Source organism: Hypanus sabinus, chromosome 16, assembly GCF_030144855.1.
Source record: "Hypanus sabinus isolate sHypSab1 chromosome 16, sHypSab1.hap1, whole genome shotgun sequence".
Classification (NCBI taxonomy): Eukaryota; Metazoa; Chordata; class Chondrichthyes; order Myliobatiformes; family Dasyatidae; genus Hypanus; species Hypanus sabinus.
In genome coordinates, this window is record NC_082721.1 from 67,385,981 (window position 1) to 67,406,379 (window position 20,399).

General features: G+C 37.0%; 1 protein-coding gene across 8 annotated transcripts in view; it reads left to right on the plus strand.

Annotated features, from left to right (window-relative positions):
* The window catches only part of brd4 (bromodomain containing 4), a 174,045-nt gene that overhangs the window by 92,804 nt on the left and 60,842 nt on the right, over nt 1–20,399 (plus strand). For all 8 annotated transcript variants that reach the window (XM_059992012.1, XM_059992013.1, XM_059992008.1 and 5 more), the window contains 4 exons: nt 4,415–4,543; nt 6,257–6,463; nt 10,705–10,916; nt 13,653–13,939. In XM_059992012.1, coding sequence (XP_059847995.1) covers nt 4,415–4,543; nt 6,257–6,463; nt 10,705–10,916; nt 13,653–13,939 — 835 coding nt within the window. The remainder of the gene's footprint in view (nt 1–4,414; nt 4,544–6,256; nt 6,464–10,704; nt 10,917–13,652; nt 13,940–20,399) is intronic.

Sequence of the window (20,399 nt, forward strand, 5' to 3'; positions counted from 1 at the left end):
TCTCATCATTATCGTGGTATACTTCTGGCAATGTTTTCTTCTCAAAGCCACTTTCCCCATTTTGGCCCCCTTATTTTTCCTGATGACATAACTCTTCTGATGTTTCAGTTTCTGCACCGTTTTAAAAACTTGGGTGATACCAGATGAGAGGGAAGAATAAAACGAATAGGTTCAAGTTTTAAACTTAGTTTTAGTTTATTTTTGTTGATTGCATATTCTTCTGTTCCCATAAACCCCTTAACCCAATGTTCATACCCGAGTTCCGGTTATATGAACTTCGGAAACTCCAGAACTTTGGAAATGTTAAGCAGTTTTGAAAAACAGTGTAATCCCTAAAAAAAAGAGCTATAGAAAATGCAGGGACTTAGGAGGAATTTAAAAGGCAAGCGGTGAAATAGAGCACAGGAGGAAAAGTGTGATAAGTGCTTAATTTCTGATACAAGCCTGAATTGTTGTATTGACCTGTATCTCTAGCTTTTCATTTAAGGAGCCAATATTTAAGCCAATATGAACATGGTTTTTGTGAGGGTATTGCATAGTCTAGCAAATTGGTAAGTGGCTTATAAAATTATCATGTATACATGTCGTACAGATAGCTTAATTACATCTGTCCTTTGAGATTGTACAAGGTAAAATAATAGAATGCAAAATGTAGTTTTACAGTTAGAGAAAGTACAATGCTGGTAGACCATAAAGGTACAAGGCCAATACAGGGTAGATTGTAAGGTCAAGCATCCATCTTATTTTGGAACACCCCCACCCCCACTATCAGAGGGAGAATATAGATTTCCATAATGTAATTTACTGTTCTTTGTAGCCTGAATTAATAAAATCTGGTAAGAATTAAGACACCAGTTCTTCAAACACACAAGCATTATATCTTGAGTGGGAGTTTCAGTTTAATATGTGACCAAATAGTTAAGTGTTTTATTTTGTGATCTTTTGAAAACATTTTCAGAAAAGTTGCTAGTTTGAGTGATTATTGGCTACCATTAACATACCCTAACTAGATGTTGCTCTTTTTTCCTCATATTTTCCTTTGCCAGCAATAATCATACTATAATAGGCATTTGGCTGATCATAATTTGACTCTCTTGGGCTGCACAGATTTAAGTTTTTAGTTTATATAACAATTATGTGTTCACTTACTTACTAGATCAGGAACAGTTATCAGTCAAGAATCTATGAGGAAGATTAACTTAAAGCCATGTTTGTTCTTTGAGAATTGCTACCATACTATTTTAGCATTGAGCAATTGGAATTTTTCTGTCAAAATACATAATTCATAATTTAACATTTTAGTTTCTGCTTGTGATTCACTGTTTAATTTAGTGGAAGGAAAATCAATATGTAAGCCAAAATATGATAAGAGTTTTTAAAATTAATTTTGAGTTTCTACAATGCGGCAAAACAAAAAAAAATTTAAAAAGGTTTATACAGTGCAAAACAAACATAACAATTAAGAAAAAGCACTCATAGTAGAATCAAATAAAGTTAGTTACCACCCCACCCTCCCACTGCCCAACTCCAAGCCAACCTAACAATAAATAAAAAAGTTAATCAGAACTTTTATCACCACAGAGCTGTATTTATAAAAAGAAGGTATATTGCCTACTAAATGAAATAAGAGTCCTTTAACAGACAAGGAAAGAGTATAGCAGTCTTTGTTTAAATGTTTGTTAGGGGAATGGTTCATTGAGCAGCATGAAAGGGATATGAAGAACAGGAGAAGGTGTACCTGAAAATGAAATGCTGAATTGATGAAGTACTGTTGATATTTCACATCAGTTGGGTGGACAGTTAAAGGTAACAGGCAGATATGACTCCAAATGTGTTCACATCTTTAAGCAGCTCAGGATTTGCGTGCTAAAGCCATATTCCTGTCAGATCGCCGGCCAGTGGTAAGAGTGGGCTCCCTCACCTCTGACCCTCAACACAGGTGCCCTTCAGGGCTGTGTACTAAGCCCCCTCCTTTACTCTCTGTACTGTATCGCCATCTGCAGCTCCAATCTGCAAATTAAATTTGTTGACAGCACTACACTGATTGGCCTAATTTTAATTAATAATGAAGCAGCCTACATAGAGGAAGTCATCACCCTGACAGTGGTGTCAAAAAAAAACCTCTCCCTCAACGTCGCAAAAACAAAGGAGCTGCTTGTGGACTGCAGGTGAAGTGGAGACAGGCAAACCTCTATAGACGTCAATGGATCTGGGGTTGAGAAGGTGAACAGCTTTAAGTTCCTCAGCATAAACATCACTGAGGATCTCACACGATACCTACCAGCTGTGTGGTAGAAATGACACAACAGCACCTCTTTCACCCTCAGACAGTTGAAGAAGTTTGGAATGGACCCCTTTCTACAGGGGCACAATTGAGAGCATCCTGACTGGCTGCATCACTGCCTGGTATGGGAACTGCATTTCTTTCAATCGCAGGACTCTGCAGAGAGTAGTGCAGAGAGCCCAGCGCATCTGTGGATGTGAACTTCCCACTCTTCACAACCTTTACAAAGACAGGTTTGTAAAAAGGGCCCAAGGGATCATTGAGGTTCTGAGCAACCCCAACCACAAACTGTTCCAGTTGCTACCATCTGGGAAACTGTACCGCAGCATAAAAGCCAGGATCAACAGGCTCCGGGACTGTTTCTTCCACCAGGCCATCAGACTGTTTAATTTATGCTGATACAACTGTATTTCTGTTATATTGTCTATCCTGTTGTACATAATATTTATTATAAATTACTGTAACTGCACATTTGAACAGATGTAACGTTAAGATTTTTATACATGTATATATGGATGTAAGTCAATTCAGTTCAATTCTGCCACAAATGCCAAATTGATGGCTTGTGATTCCCACTGTCACAGAAGCTAATTTTCAACTAATTTATTTCTCTTTAATACCAAGAAGTAGCTTAGAGCACAGGATGTAGCAAGAACTGTGCTAAGTGCGTTCCTTTTGTTAAATGGCATTACTATAATCAGTTCTCCAGTTTTAACCAGATGTTCAAAGTACCAGTCATATAAATACTATAGCTAGGAGAGCAGATCAAAGACTGCATGTCTTGAAGCAAGTGACTCACTAACTCACCTGACTTTTGATATCGTTTTGCCAACCTCAAGACAAGTCAAAAGAATGCCTTTCTGGGTGGGTGAACTCCCAACAATACTCAGAGCTTGTCACTAATTGGGGCAAAGGTGTGTGCTTAATGTCATCCCATCAGCCATTTTCACAATTTATTCCTTCCTACATAGCACACCGTAGTTCGTATGTATACCATTGACAAAATGCTCTGCAGTTGCTTGCCCAAGTTGTTCCTGATGGCTCTTCCTAAACCTGTGGCCTGTATTATCAAAATAAGCTGGGACTTGAGGCTCATGGGAACATCATCATCTACAGATTCCCTACAAGTTTCATGCCATTCAGATTTTGAAATGTATCACATTTGTTGATCAGCTCTGGGTTTAAATCCTATTTCACTGAAAAGAACTCAAGGTGGCATCACACTTAAATACAGTTGTGGTTAGGTAATTAATGCTGGCCCTGTCAGTGAGTCCAGAGCATTAATCAGCGGGCTAGATCTGTTACTGTTATCAAATTGGAGTTCCACACAATAATACATTTAACATTTGATTTCTGCAAATGACAGATAAATGAAATATTAGAAATTTGAGGTTCTTATTACTGCCTATTAGTGCAAGTTTCATTTGCAAGCATTAGGGCAGTCTAGTGTAATGTAATGTTGGACTAGTGGGTAAAAAAAAACGTAGTTCTGATGTACTTGATCAATATCCTCGAATACTGTTGCAATATGGAGTCATAAATCAAGGCAAAATAAATTTATCAAGTACAGTATGTATACAGTATGTCACATTCTACCTTGAGATTCATTTTCTTGCAGACTTGTACAGGAAAATAAAGTGAATTTAAATTTTTGAAGAACTACATATAAAGAACACAGACAAATGTGCTCATTGAAGTAAGACCTGTAGATAAAGTGTATGTACACTTTGAGAACTTTTTGGGAAAATAAGGAATTTCTGTTTAAAAGCTTTACAGCTTTGAAGGTGTACAGGTTGATGGATTTTAGAAAATTATTGAAAATTGCCATAAGTCAACACTAGCTTTATGTTTTAAATTAGGATAGCGTTCTTGGATGAAGAATTCGCTTTTTGTTTTGAAATACGTGTCTTATTTTAAAAACCATTTTCAAAGGTGCGTTACCTTCATTCAAAAGAATTTGTTTAGGTTATGCTCTAACTGTGGGCCTTTTTGTTTTGGAAATATGATTCCTTGTATGGCATTCCTAATATATTCCAGGAGCAAATCCCCAGACATGTTACTTAATCTTATGATGATTAATAGTTTGCCTGTGAATTGTAACCAATGTCCCAATTTTTTTGTTTCTTTAAGGCAAAAATGGATAACCGACAATATGGGGATGCTCAAGAATTTTCAGCAGATGTTCGGTTGATGTTCTCCAATTGTTACAAATATAATCCTCCTGATCATGAAGTGGTAGCAATGGCAAGAAAATTACAGGTTTGTATTTTGTTCTGAGAAGAATGTGTTACAATGGATATGTATTGAATTACTGATCTTAACGATTTGTTTTTCTGCACTAGAAACTTGTATTACTTAAATACATGTGTCTGTGGTTTAGGTGAGGATAGTAGGGAAAGGCTTATAAGTTTTACTAAATCGGATTGAAGCAGTGTGTTTTTAGTTGAAGACGTGGCTAAAATAGTTTGTGCAAATGAAAATGTATTTCTCTCTCAGTTGTAAATTAGTCAATTCTTTGACCATAGCATGTCAGTGAGGTACATAAGGTTGTAAAAACCAGAAAATTGGAATGTAGCAAATGAGCTTAAAAAGTGCAAGTAGAAAAGGTCAGAGTACATTGGATTATGGGTCTTGGTCTGTAATTCACACATTTTTGCCAGTTGAATCAAGACATTCATGAAATTTAGGCTGTATTCCAAAATTAAACTCTTTACCAGATTAACACTTGATTATGACTGACTGAGTATTGTTTAGAATAACAACTCTCAGATCTTAAATGTCTATCCATCAAGTGCGTGTGTATATATACACACGCAGCTATGGAATGACTCGGAGATAGAGACTTCATAACCGTGTATTTCTTAATTAATGCCATTAAGATTTTAAACCATTTATCACATTGCTGATGGTGAGACTTTGTGCAAAGCAAATACTGTTTTTATTTTTGTCCCTTAATAACTGCGGTTCAAACTGACTTGGTGGTGAACTGCCATGGGATACCCTTAGGATGTAAAAACTGTTGCATTTTAACTTCTCTATTCAATCTATAGAATCACTGAAAATAAAAGCTGATCAATGATGTTGAATTACTCCATAGCATTGGATTGTGTAGTTAATATTTTGCCGATATTATTGGCGCAGTAATTGTGTACTCAGGCAAAAAGTGCCATGAGGCGGTTCAAAATTGAGAACAGCAAATGGTAGTGAAGGGTACATGTCAGGTTTGTATAAGGTTCAAATTGTTTTGGTCCGCTTGGGGTACAGAATCTCTGTGGTTTGTGTTGGGTTTTAATTTTGCAGCTGAACAGATCTCTACCAAGTCCCCTTCTGATGGATTAGTTTCAATGAGATACTGTGTCACAATAACTGCAACCACCATTATTGTAATTCTATACTGTGTTGAAAGACAGTAGGAAGTAATGTTTCTGCAGTTATTTTGAGATTCATATCTAGCTTTGGTACACCTACCTTTCAATTTTCAGTGCAGTAACATTTACAAAGTTTTTCCTAATCCCACAGATGCACCCATTTTTATTGAGAAACTGTTTTAACTTGGCATCTTTTAGCCAGTTTTTTATCATGTAGAAATTGATATCATTCTTACATGTGTTAAAAATATGGAGACTAATGTCACAGCCAAGAGCAAAGTCAAACTTATTGTCATGCACGCAAATGTGGGTGCAATGAAAATCTTATTTGCAAACACATAACATCGCATAAGCAACATTCACAAGAAAAATGTAAATTAAACACAACATATACACAACTTTTTCAAGAACAAGCACAATTAGAATGATCAAATGGCCGTGGTGGTGCTAGTGATTAGGGTTTTACTGGTTGGTTCAAGAACCAAATGAAGCGAAGTAGCTGTCTTTAAGTCTGGTCTATTTTGAATGCATTGTATATAAATAATCCAATTTAGGTGGAAATTGGATTTCATATATTTGGTCTGCAATCTTTTTTTTCTTTTAGGATGTTTTTGAAATGCGTTTTGCAAAAATGCCAGATGAGCCTGTTGAACCAGTTGTTCCATCTCCTCCTCCTGTGCCACCTCCTACCAACCAAGTGTCATCCTCATCTTCGAGTGACAGTAGCAGTGACAGTTCCTCTGACAGTGACAGCAGCACAGATGATTCTGAGGAGGAGCGGGCACAGAGGCTGGCTGAACTTCAAGAACAGGTACCGCCTTTGAGGCCTCCATACAAATTTTGGTGGGACATGCTTTCAGTATCCTAGATCCAATTTCTGCAGCAGAGATCAAAGGGAATTTATTTCTTTTAAGCTATTTTATATTATCGTTACCATTTTAAGATGTTGATATTTATAAAATAATTTGTTGGGCATTATTTCAAGTGAAATTTCATGTCCATTTATCACTAATTGCATATTTGTACCTTCCCACTTGGTAGATCAGGAAGGTTAGTTACTGAATGGGCTATTTGCTTTTCTGACATTAGCTGAGGAATAGGTTGCTTCAAGTGAAGTGTTCACTTACAAATGCCCATGTTTGAGGTTTGAAGAGGTAATTTCATATTTCTCTGTGTCCCACATATTTTCGTGGTTTACTGTTTCTGTAGACTTGTTTGCCTGCATGGATGACAAAGCATTAAGTAAGAAATTTCAACACAGTTACTGGCCATGCAGTTCTGTCAACCAGGGTTGGTGTTTGTCTTAGCTATATGGGAGATATTTACTCAAGTGAGTCAAGTTCTTTTTATTTCACTTTTATGTCCCCACTATAGCATGCTTTGGTTAAATATTTCATTTGCCTAATTCTGAGTCATACTACAACACTTGATATTATTATTGGATGTTGTTATTAGTATAATTTCTTTCTTTCTGGTTAGTTTGCTGTCCTAGATGTTCTTTTGAATTATTCTCCTTTAAATTGTGGAGGGAATTTGTCCTTGAATGTTGCCAGTAAACCAACTATTTAACCAATGTTAACCAGTCCAAGGGTTAACATTCTTTTTCAGTATTGGTGTGATCTCAACCAGTTACTATCACAAGTTTGCATTGATTTACATAGCATTTTAAATGAGCATTACTTCATCTCAGCAAACAGCAGATTGTGATCTCCCATACCTCAAGTGCAATTATAATTTTGAATGGACCTATGATTGGAAATGCAGTTGGAGTGAATGTTTACCCACAGCAATGATTGTAGTTTTCTCTACCAATTCCTATTTTTACGGCTATGGTTTTTGATAAATAAAAACCAATCAAATTATTGATTTGAAAGCCATATTATAAATTTTTTTTGGTCCTTGGATTTTGTAGTGGGGGGGGGGCTTCAGTAAATTAGGAACAAGATGGGTGAAAAAGCAGACTTTGGAATAAATGATCAAAATTTAGTTGTATTAAATAATTTGGAGCTTCTCAATTTTAGCAGATGTTGGCAAGTTTAATTCTAATGTGTAACTGGGCAAGGAATATTTCAATTTTTATCTATGTCAAAAGCATGAACTATATCGGCATTGTGGAATTGTTTTGGAGAACTATAAAATAGTCTTTTGAGGATGACCTTGATTTGATAGTTAGCAAATATTTTTGATTTTGTTAATCTGAATGTTGATATTCAATTAGACTGGAACCATAATTTGAAAACTGAAAATCAGTTAGAATGTTGTTTTAGTTGATCCATAGAGAAAGAACTTTTTGCAAAACTACATCTTGTACAAACTTCAGAATTTATTTGCTTTAGAATTTATTCTGCTTTAAAGTAAAGTAGTGGAATTTGGATGGACTGCCATTTAAAATTCATGACTTCATCATGTTGATTGAATATTGTACCACTGAGTTTGGAGACAGCCTTGATCAAATTACTTAGGTTGGAAGTGAGCTGTGGCTAGAGATTATGTCTGCCATAAGTAATTCATCTTTGTGTATAGGGTGTTGTTCCCTCATGATGAATATTTTTAGTGATTGAAGATAGAATTCAATAAAAATGCTGTCTAGCCAATTGGTAAATTGTATCTGACATTTATTTTGATGTGTAAATTCAGGTATATGTTGGAAATATGAGTAACATATTCAAAACTGTATTGGATTTTTAAATGTTCACAAAAGTCCTACAATTCATAAGCAATAACAAAATAATACTTAAAAATTTGAAGCTCAAGATAAAGTTAATCGATAATATGAGATCATTTGCTCAAAGGTCAGACTCTACTATTCTGAGCTGTTTGCAACTTTTTTTATGAAGAAACTAGTTGCAAGACATTGGAATTTTGCTGTGTGGTTGTTGCATTTGTCACGTGTTCCCACTTGTCCAGGCATTTCATTGTTATGTCATGGTAGCTGTGGTTTTGTATCTTTAGTTCCGAATATGCTGTACTTCAGTCAACCATTTAAATATACCCAGCCTTCTGTTTTTCCTCTCAGAAGATCCAGCATAATGCTTTCCTAATGATCTTATAAACCAGTAAATGAATTTTCAGTGATTTTTCTACATTTCCTCTGAGCGTCCACATCTTTGAACTTTTCCATCCACCAAATTCTCTGCCTTTCATTCTGCTTATTCATGTTCCTTCAAGGCACTTCTGCATCATCTTCACAGCTCATAATGCCACATATCCTAGGAAACCTGGAAAGGTTGCATGATCCTTTTAGCTAATAGATTATATACAGTTAGGATTCCAGCATCAATCCTATAGCATCTCTCTTGTAGCCTTCCAGATAATTTAAGTTTTCTTTGTATTAGCAAATCTCTACTTGTGATGGTATATTAACACTAATACAATGTGTTCTGAATTTTAATCTCGTGCAGTACTCTATCAAACATTTTCTGAAAATCCTTTATCAATCTTATATCAACCACATCCCTTATCAATTCTGCTGATCATAAGTGTGAAAGATTTAACATAAGAACATAAGAAATAAGAGCAGGAGTAGGCCATCTGGCCCATTGAGCCTGTCCCACCATTCAATAAGATCATGGCTGATCTGTCTGTAAACTCAGCTCCATCTACCTGCCTTTTCCCCATAACCCTTAATACTCTTAATATGTAAAAACCTACCTAACTGTAAATTTATTTAGCGAGGAAGCCTCATCTGCTTCTCTGGGCAGAGAATTCCACAGATTAACCACTCTCTGGGAAAAACAGATTCTCTTCATCTCCGTCCTAAATCTTCTCCCCTGAATCTTGAGGCAATGTCCCCTAGTTCTAGTCTCACCTACCAATGGAAACAACTTTCCTACTTATATCTTATCTATCCCTTTCAAAATTTTGTATGTTTCTGTAAGATCCCCTCTCATTTTTCTGAACTCCAGAGAGTATAGTCCCAGGTGACTCAATCTCTCCTCATAGGTTAACCCCTTCATCACAGAAATCAACCTGGTGAACCTCCTCTGCACTGCCTCCAAAGCCAGTATGTTCTTCCTCAAGGATGGAGACCAGAACTACACACAGTACTCCAGATGCGGCCTCACCAGTACCCTGTATAGTTGCAACATGACCTCCCTGCTCTTGAATTCAATCCCTCTGGCAATGAAGGTCAACATTCCATTGGCCTTCTTAATAACCTACTGTCCCTGCAAGTCAACTTTTTGTGATACATGAACAAGCACTCCCAAGTCCCTCTTTACAACAGCATGCTGCAATCTTTCACCACTTAAATAATAATCTACTCTTATATTATTCCTTCCAAAGTGGATGATCTCACATTTACCAACATTGTATTCCATCTGCCAGACCTTGGCCCACTCACTTAACCTATCTATATCCCTCTGCAGACTCTCTACATCCTTTGTATAATTTGCTTTTTCACTCATTTAGTGTCATCAGCAAATCTTGCTACGCTACAGTCAGTCCCCTCTTCCAAATCACCGTTGTAAATGGTGAACAGCTGCGGGCCCAGCACCGACCCCTGCGACACACTCACCACTGACTGCCAACTAGAGAAACACCAATTTATATGAACTCTTTGCTTTCTATTGGTTAACCATATTTCTCTGATAAATTCATGTTCTTTCTAAGAGCCTTATTTGACACTTCCTAAGAATAGATTCCAGCAGATTACTTCTTTTTGCCCATATAAGTAATCAGGCCAAGTTTTTTTTTTAATCTCACAAATAGTTATGGTTTGGTCTGCATTGTTGAGGGGGTAATAGAAGGAAATTGAATTGTAGGCTTGAAAAGTATTTGTGTGAACATCTCAGTTTTCAAGGCTATGGGGAGGGAGTGAGTTTGGGACTACCTGGATTAATTTTGTGGAGCCAAGACAAAATTGATAGACCAAAGGCAGGCCTCCTATGCTGTAACCATCCCGTGATCTTGGGTAATTGTGAACACTACATTCTATAGTAACCAGTCCTCTGCATTGCATTAAATCTATCAAATGCATGCAAAATGTTCTTGCGTTCAAAATTTGTTGAAGTAAATTGCAATTAAATTTGAACATTATTTTGTGTTGTACAGTTGAAAGCGGTACATGAGCAGCTGGCTGCCCTTTCCCAACCACAACTGTCAAAACCAAAGAAGAAAGAGAAGGACAAGAAGGAAGAGAAGAAGAAAGAGAAGGAAAAAGAAAGGGAAAGGCATAAAAAGAAAGATGATTTGGAGGAAAAGAAGAAAAGCAAACCTAAGGAGCAACAGCCAAAAAAATCAAAGAAGAACAATGCAAATACCAGGTAATTTTTTTTTTAACGCTGGTGTGAAAGTTATTCATGTGTCAGTTTAATCTCAGTCATGGTTAAATCTTTTTCTGTCTTCAATTTCCTGAAATTGGAGTTCCTATTCTAGTGCTCATAATGAATAACCATGTAACTGTAAATATTAAGAGATACCTACTCAGAATCTGAAGTTCTCTCTTTCTTATGTTGGTCAGAGATTTGCTTAGAATGGCACTCAGAGTAGATGTTTTATTTCCTCAATTGCCTTTCATACCTGTTGGCCAAAGATCGTTGTTTGTCAAGCTCCGCAAGTGTGGAGTCCTGACGAAGTGTCTCGGACCAAAACGTTGACAGTGCTTCTCCTTATAGATGCTGCCTGGCCTTGCTGTGTTCTACCAGCATTTTGTGTGTGTTGTTTGAATTTCCAGTATCTGCATATTTCCTCGTGTTTACTTCGCAAGTGTGGTGCTCCATTTGGGGAATAAAAGACTATTTATTCTATTTGTAATCTCAAGTTTTAATTCAATATTAGAAGCTCTCAGAAGAAATGTGCCAGAGGTCTGAAGTGAATATTTTACACCAGCATTCACCAAAGAGAAGGACATTGAAAATAATGAGTTTATGCAGGGGTACTGTGATAAATTGGATCATGTTGGTGTTAAGGAGGAAGAGACAAGGATGGGCAAGTACCCAGAGCCAAATAAGATCTATCAAAGGGTGCAGTGGGAAGCAAGGGAGAACATTGCTGGGGCCCTGACAGCTTTTTGCATTTTTGTTAGCCACCAGGAGGTACAAGGAGACTGGAGGATGCTAATGTGTGTTTAAGAAGGGCAATAGGAAAGCCAGGTAGCTACGGGTTGACAAGTCTTGTATCCATATGGGACAATCTGGAGAAAATTCTAAAGTTTTTTTTTAAAGTGGGGGGGGGAGCGGTCAGGCATAGTCGTCATGGTCATGGCGGAATCCTGTCTCACTTGATTTGAATTATTTTTAAGGAGGTAGCTGATGTTTGATGTAGGTGGGGCAGTAGATGTTGCTTGTATGGACTTCAAGATGTTAGACTTGGTCTTACATGGTAGGCTGATGCAGGGGGTTAAGGCACATGAGTTCCAAGGCAAACTAGCTGATTGGATCCCACATGAGCTGAGTAATGGTCAGCAGAGGATAATGGCGGAGGAATGTTCTTCTGATTGTAAGTCTGTTTACTTCAGGGATCTCTGCTGAGATCTTTGGGAAATATAACTGGCTTAGATGTGACCGTAGGAGGTATGATTATTAAGTTTGCTGATGTCACTAAAATTGGTGGTGGCCTGGATAGTAAAGAAAGTTGAGGATATGGAGGACATGGAAAGTAGGTGGAGTATTGGCAGATGGAATCTGATCCCAAGAAGTGGGGGGGGGGGGGGGGTGGTGGGTGTGGATGATTTTAGTGTTGTCTAGTTAAGGTAGGACTTGTACAGTAAACATTAGGGTACTAAGAATTGAGACCTTTGGTTTCAAGGTCTTTACCCTGAATGTGGCAGCATATGGTGATGAAGAAAGATATATAGCACACTTCATGATAGTAAAAGAGAAATTACATTGCAATTTTACAAAACACCAGTTGGCCACTATTGGAGTATTGTGTGCAGTCCTGGTAACCACGCTACAGGTGGGATGTATTTGTGCTAGAGAGAAGTGCTAAGGAGATTCAACAGGGTGCTTCCTGAATTGGAGGATGTTAGTTGTGGTGAGAGGTTTGACACACTTGTTCTGTTTTTTTTAGTGTGAAGGAAGCTGAAAGTGACATGAATGAAATTATCAGAGGCATAGTTAGGGGCATTGGTGGGAATCATTTTTCTGCATGGTAGTATTATCAAAATCAAGATGGCTTAGGTTTGAGCTGAGTGGATAGTTCTAAAAGGATCCAAGAAGAAAGTTTTTAAACACAGTAGTTGATATCAAAATAGACCTGGAGATAGTGTTGTAATCAGATGCAATCACTGTTTAGTCAGACACCAAAATAAGAAAGGCATGGAAGTTTACAGCCCTAATGCAGACAATTTGGATTAGTGTAGATGGGTGGGAAGGTTCTTATGGATGTGTCCATTCGGAAGGGCCCATTACCTGTGGAAGGTATGATTCCATGATCTTCAGGTGAAAAGCAAATAAAATGAAATTTTACAATACTACTTTAAAAATAAATTGTTTGATGTTCCATTGTCTTCCAAGCCTGGGGTTTCATCAGCAGTTGAGGTGACAGTCTCAGTGTGTAGTTGATGTTTTTCTCTGGGAGTGTTCAGGTTTATAAAGGCCCCTATTTGCTTGCCTCAGTTCATAGATGGGATCTATTTTGACATGTTTGTTTACTCTGTAAGAGCCAAAGAAACATGAGCCAATAGAATTCAAAGGTCAACTGAAGGAGTAGCCAGTCAGGTTTGAGGCAAGTGAATGGGGAGCCTATATAAACGTGAGTACTCCCAGAGAGAAACAGCCAACAAATGAGCACTAAGGAAGTCACCTTGACGAGTGATGAAAGGTCTGCAAGCTAATTGCCAGGCACAGCAGCTGCCTCAACCTGAGCTATGAATATTCAGCAGGATCCTAAATAAATTACTTGTAGGTGTTTTACATCCTCCATGGCAAATGTATTTGGAAAAATGGTTTAAATTCTGAATTGTTCTGATGCAGTTATAGATACAACAGTTCTCTGTTTCTTTGAACTAGTAAACATTCCTCTTCACTGAAGCTTAATTCCTATCACTCTTTCTTCAGGAATATGAAGAACAATAAACCTGGACCCACTTATGACTCTGAAGAAGAAGATAAATGCAAGCCAATGACCTATGAGGAAAAGAGACAGCTGAGTTTGGATATAAACAAACTTCCTGGTGATAAATTGGGAAGAGTAGTTCACATCATTCAGTCCCGCGAACCCTCACTGAGAAACTCAAACCCTGATGAGATTGAAATAGACTTTGAAACGTTAAAGCCCTCCACATTGCGAGAGCTAGAACGATATGTTACATCGTGTTTACGGAAAAAAGCGAGGAAACCTCAAGGTGAGAGTTATCCCTTGCATAGAAGAGAGAGCTAATTGAATTTTTAGACCAGTTTTTACAGATATTGAATTTTGTGTGCAAATTTGCAAAAGCTATTCCTGAAATCGATAATCCTCCTTTACTGAAATTATTCTCCACCATCATTCCCTGCACTATTTCTTGTTTGTTGGACCCTTATGGGACTTCTTTTCCCTCTAGACTTTTCCTTGTATTACCTCTGAAAACCAGCTGCTGGGCGATGTATAAAATACGTGGAGTGACTGTTTCTTTCCTAAGTCCTAAGCTGGATCCAGCCAACGTTGCTGGTGTTCTGTGCAATATCAACACACTATTATTGCCAGAGACTGGTTTGTTGAAGCAATTTTCAATTTTAGGGAACAGAAACAATCACACATGCTGAAACCCCGAAATTTAATCGAAAATGTTGGACTTGCATCAGAGAGAAAACAATGTTTTTGTTCATTGATTGTCACCTTAAACAAAGCTTAAGAGACATCTTGGAAGCAAACACAATGGGTGCAGTACTTACTGGAATGTCCTTCCTTGCAATTTCATCCCCTTGCTCTAATACTTGTAATTCAACAAATGAAATTTACTTCTGCCTTGCTTCGTGGTGGATAATTCAAATCCCTTTAGATTATTGTCTTGTCAGTTCTCCTTTATTCAAAAAAATACTCCATTCCCAATGAGATCACTTTTTATTTACTATTTAATATGAAGTATAAGAAACTTAACTACATGTATGCTGTAACTTTTTAACTGTCCATTCCCTTTTTTCCATTAACTTTTGAGGCATCATCCCTTGCCAGAATGACCATTCTGCCATGATGAAGCAGCCAGTAAGTCTTTATTGATGAGCTGTGGGGTGTTGCAGAAATGCCTTTTTTCTTTTACTGGCTTACAATCACATTTTTCTAGCAGTTTGGGTTTGATAGTAAGCAGAAATAGGAGTGTAGTGTGATACTTTTCCCTCCCCAAGAGTCAGCTTGATTACATTAGTGCACATAAATAAATGAATGTTGGTTAACACTGTTATTTCCTCATTTCTGTTTGGCAAGACAAGTGAATTGTAACTAAGAACTTAGTTTAGTTTTTATTTTTATTTGGAGATCCAGCAGATTCTTCCGACCCAACAACCCACCTATTTAATTCTAGACTAATCACAGGATACTTTACAATGACCAGTGAGAACTTACTGTGCCACAGAGTTGAAAATGCTGAATTAGTCAGCTTTTTTTTTGGTTTTTTGTTTCCCATATTCATCCCCTTTCTGCTTTCTAGAAACTGAAGTGCGGAGAGGAATTACACTGCAGAGGAAAATTCTGGTAAACTGATACTTTGGCTGGTTTTCCTCAGACTGGATATTAAAATTAAACTAAATATTTATTCCCACCATACATCAAAGGACTATTTTTGTTTTATTAATTATTGTTTCTGATTTAAATGATCAATAATGATACAGTATATAAATTCCTAAAGTTGGTAACAGTGAGGCCATTGTGTCAAGATTATAAAATGTGGGAATGATCTGACAGTTAAAAATGAAACTGTTTAGAAGGTTACTGCCATTCAGTTCAAGTTGCTGTTTTATGGGCTTAATATGTGCAGGTGTTCATCTTTTTAAATAGAATTTAAAATGTTTTTAAATTTCCCATCCGTACTAGGCATCCCCATCCCCACAATCTTGGAGTGAAGTTTTTCCCTCATTTTCCCCTGTGATCTCTCTTGCTAATTAAAGCCTATGACTGGGGTCATCATTTTCAGTAAGATTCAATGGCGAACACAGACAAATCATTTAGGAGTAAGACAAGTATCTGGATAGTTTCTTCTTGGATAGGTGCACTGAATCTGTTTATTCGTTGCAGCTCTGTGGATCTGGTTAGACCAATACTTAAGTATTGTGTTCAGTTCTGGCTGCCTCATAGGAAGAATGTGAAAGGTTTAAAGATGAGGCAGAGATTTATCAGGATGCTGCTTGGATTAGAGAACACATCTTATGAGGAAAGTTTTATTGAGCTACAGCGTTTTTCTTTGGAATAAAGGAGGATGAGAGAGGACTTAAGAGAAGCGTATATGATTACATGAGGCATAATTAGAGTGGGCAGCCAGTACCTTTCCCAGGACAACCATGGCTAATACCAGAGGATGTCCTTTTAAAGTGAGTGGGGAATGTTTAGGGGAAATGTCAGTGTAGTGTTTTGTTTTACACAATAATAAATGCTTTGAGAGCACTGTTGAGGTGGTGGTAGAGGCATTTATTAGGGACATTTATTACAGGCACATGGATGAAAGAAGAATTGATGGAGGGCTCTAGGCTGTGTAGGAGAAAAGAGTTTGACTAATTTTGCATTAGTTTAGAAGGTTGGCATAACATCTTCAGCCGAAGGGCCTGTTTTGTTCTATGTAGCGTGCCTTAATAGCGTAGCGGTTAGTGCATTGCTTTTTACAGCTAGGGGCATTCCAGAGTTCAAATCTGGTCCCATTCTGTCTTCCCCATGGAATACATGGGCTTTTTCCCAGTGCTCTGGTTTCCTCTCGTAGTCCAATGGCATACCAGCTAGGTTAGTTGCTCATTGTAAATTGTCCTGTGATTGAGTTAGGGTTAATTGGAGATGTGGGCTTGCTGGGTGACCTGGTTCAAAGGGCTGTTAGGGCCTACTCCACACCACATTGCCAAATAAATAAAGAATAAGTAAATGTCATGAAATGGAGTTGTACAACTGCAGCAAAACACAGTATGACTGCTAGGGTTGGTATATCATAGGGTTAAGTGTGCAAAAATGAAGTTATAGTAATCTTGATGGGAATTATAAATAAAATGGAAAGAAAACATCACTCCAGGATCAATCCTCGGGCTGGTAGGAGCTTCATCTCCAGAAATTCAATGAAATTAATAGCTAGAATCACACAACTCAGGGAAAATCAGGTGGCAATTGTAAGTTTTAAAGATGGATAAATTTATCAGTGTTAGTCTTGTTAAAATATGTGTGAATTCCAATCTTGTTTGAAAGCGGAGCACTACAAAGCATTTCATTGAAAGTCTAATTAAGTGTGCTTGTGAAGAAGATCCCTTGAGAGTTACCGTAGGCAAATTTACCAAAATAATAGTGTATCATAACATGTACGTATTTTCCTTTTTTTCTTGATTTTCATAGGAATAGGAGTTTCTGTGTAAGGTGAAAATTGAATTGAACGGACTTGTACTCAGTGCAGATCCAGTTAGTCAGTTTTGACCCTTGCTGTCAGGCAGAAATGTTTATGGTGCTTAACCATTCATTTTGTTGGGAATCTGGGATAACCTAATGATCAAAAGTTTAGTGACACATCAGTCACAAGTAATCAAGATGGAATTTGTGATTTTGCAGAATACTGCAAACATAAAATTGGACACCTACTAGTTTCCACGGTGCTCACAGTTGCAACCTGGTCTGTGGTTTAGTGACTTTTATGAGTTATGCTATGAGGTGATGAGTTTTGTTGCAGTATGTTACTGGTATCTTCAGGTCCATATGTTTCATAGAGAGGAAAAATTATGACCATCAAAAGTGATTTAGAAACTGGAAACAGAAGATACAATTAACAAATTTTCAAATCTGTTGATGTTATTAAAGTGAGTATAAACTATATATTAAAACCACTTTAGTTTTGCAAGCCACATTTCATTTTATTTTTATTTTTGATTCACTTTTGAAATATGCTGGACGCACTCAGCAGTAAATTTAAAGGTTTACAGATTTTGAACTACTGTTTACTGCTTTATTTTTGCTGCTTGTCAAATGGAAGCTCTTGGTTAGGAAAAGCAGACCTCTTGTTTGTGTTAGGAACCCTGGGCCAATATCAGACCATCCTAATTCATAGCATAGTCAGAAATGCAAACAATGTTTCCTAACTCATGGATAACTCCAGGGGATTCAGATGCTTCTGGCTGAGTTTATCAATGCATTCATTAAGAATACCAATGCTATATTGTAAGCCGTTTTGCAGGGGATTTTTGGAATTGACACAGTATGACTTCATTTTGCCTCACATAATCTTATAATCCCATCAGACCAAAATAAATTGAATCCGGGTATATTTTTCTCCGCTCATTCCCCTCTGATTAAATAAATATCCTTGGGCTTTTTTATTTGAAGATTATTATTAGTGATACTTGTATGTCATGATATAATGAACTTCACAATGGGGATAGGTGCTTTTACAAGATTACCTATACAAAAGTACCTGTGATGCAGTAAAATGTCCAGACACTTGAGAATAATGTTGGTGTCCTTTTGACAATGACACAGGCTATATCAATGTCAGTGACTAAACTTTGGTCTAAGAGAGGACAGAATTTCAAGAGAATTATAGATCATGTTGGCAAGATGGTTAGTAATGAAGTGATTAAATTAGTGTGTGAGAAATCAGAATTGGGGGAGTAGAAGGTCTTGAGAACTTCTTGGGCTGATAGGCTGGAGATTGAACCACAGAGTTAAGGACTTTTAAGATTAAGGATTTGCTGCTAAACCTGTAGTATATGTTATATATGATTATCAGCAATGAGTTAAGTTGTACTTCTGTTAGGGGGAAGTAGGAAAATAGCATGTTATAAGAGATTTCAGAGATGCAGAACATCTAGGTGATCTAGTGTATGATTTGAAAAAAGCTATTGTGCAAATACTTTTAAGTATTTGAGAAAGCCAGTACTACAAATGCTGGAGAGAACAATTATAGAGGGCATTGGTCACACCACATCTGGAACTCTATAGCATAAATATACTGATAAAAGTTAAGTTGTTAATATGTTGGAAGCTGTTCGGATTTATAAGGCAAATGACTAAACTGAGACTAGATTGGTTTTGCATGTATGTGGTAGAGTTTACATAGACTGAGAGTAAAGTTGACTGAAACTTAAGATCCTGGGGATTCCTGATAGCATGGTAGAACATGCTTCTCATGAGATACTTAAATACTGTGTTTCTGAGAGTAGACATTTCATAAAAAAAACAATCTTCCTTTAATTTGGCTGCAGTTGAAAAGACTTCAAGTCTTGTCTAGAAACCAGAATGTGATCCTCTAGTTCAGCCATGGCAATTGAACATTTAATGTATTAGGAACATACATGGAAAAAGGCAACCCTAATCATTTATACAGAGTTTTTGTGGTCTTATCATGGGGTTGTGAAGAAACTGGTATGTGACCGTTATCCAAAATATGACAAAATCCTTAGAATTGTGTAATTAAAATTGCTTCATTTAAACAAAATTGCATTTTATTCTTCCACCCCCTGGAAAAATATACTATGTACTCCATTACCTAATGAGCTAAGCTGCAATTTGAATAGTATGTAGCTTTTTTCTACTAGAAGACAGAAGTTAGTAGAGCTCTAGAAAGTCATTCCTCATCAGAAATTCTTGAAGCCTTGCTGAGTTTCATTTCTATATTCCAAATGCCAGGACTATTTGCATTATACATTAAAATGTCTTGTCCATAAAAATACTTAAAGAATTTAGAGCAACTTTGACCAGTTGCGTTGTAATTCGGTGCTTCCTGCGCAAATGATGTCACCTCGAGACTGTGTGGCAGCTATCTGTATTTTGCATATTCTTGGTAGCTAACATCTGTAAGTATGTATTTATTCCAGATCCTATGTTACAGTATTTTCTCACTAACCAGTTTTTGAACAGTTAACATGGAAGATATTTTTTGTTCATCTTAAATGAGATTGTGTTCTTACTAAGAGAATTGATATTTAGAAAGTTCCCGTACAATGTTTGGGGAGAGAATTTTACTGTACATGGTAGAATAGATAATTTGCCTCAATGCATTTTATTGATAATTGGATTAGTAGTTGCAAGTGAGATAAATAACCATTTAATCCAAGTTACTAAAAGAACATATGTGAAAAATTAGTAATTTTGGTGTAGTTGATAACATGATATGGTTTCCATTGTGCTCTATGAAGGGGTTCTTCGGCCCTAATCTGGGAGGTATGTTCTACATTCTTTATTGGAAGGTGTTTGTAAAATTTCATTTTTGTAACAATCATCTTTTTTTTTACTTTGAATGTATGATCATTGTTAAATGATCTGCACTGTTACAGCTTCATTGGATTTGTGAATGGGCATGCACAGGTTGGGTATTGACATCTTTGGGGCTGCTTAACCTAGAGGTCAGAGCAACAGCTGGTTTTCAGAGGTACACTATTTCCTTTTTTTATTTTTGAACTAAATTTGACTTCTCCAGTGAAATTGACTTTGAATTTGGCAAAATAAGAAGAATTTCAGTAGTGATGTCATGATACCGAAGTAAAATTTTGAGGATGGGGGATAAGCATATTGATGGAAAGAAATACTAAATGTGATTTTTCAGGTCATATTACTCATTCTGCTAACCATGCAACTGTATAGAAATACTTGAACATTTCCAAAGATGCCAAAGAATTCTGTAGCTGTCATTGGCAGCTTATGGTTTTTGATCC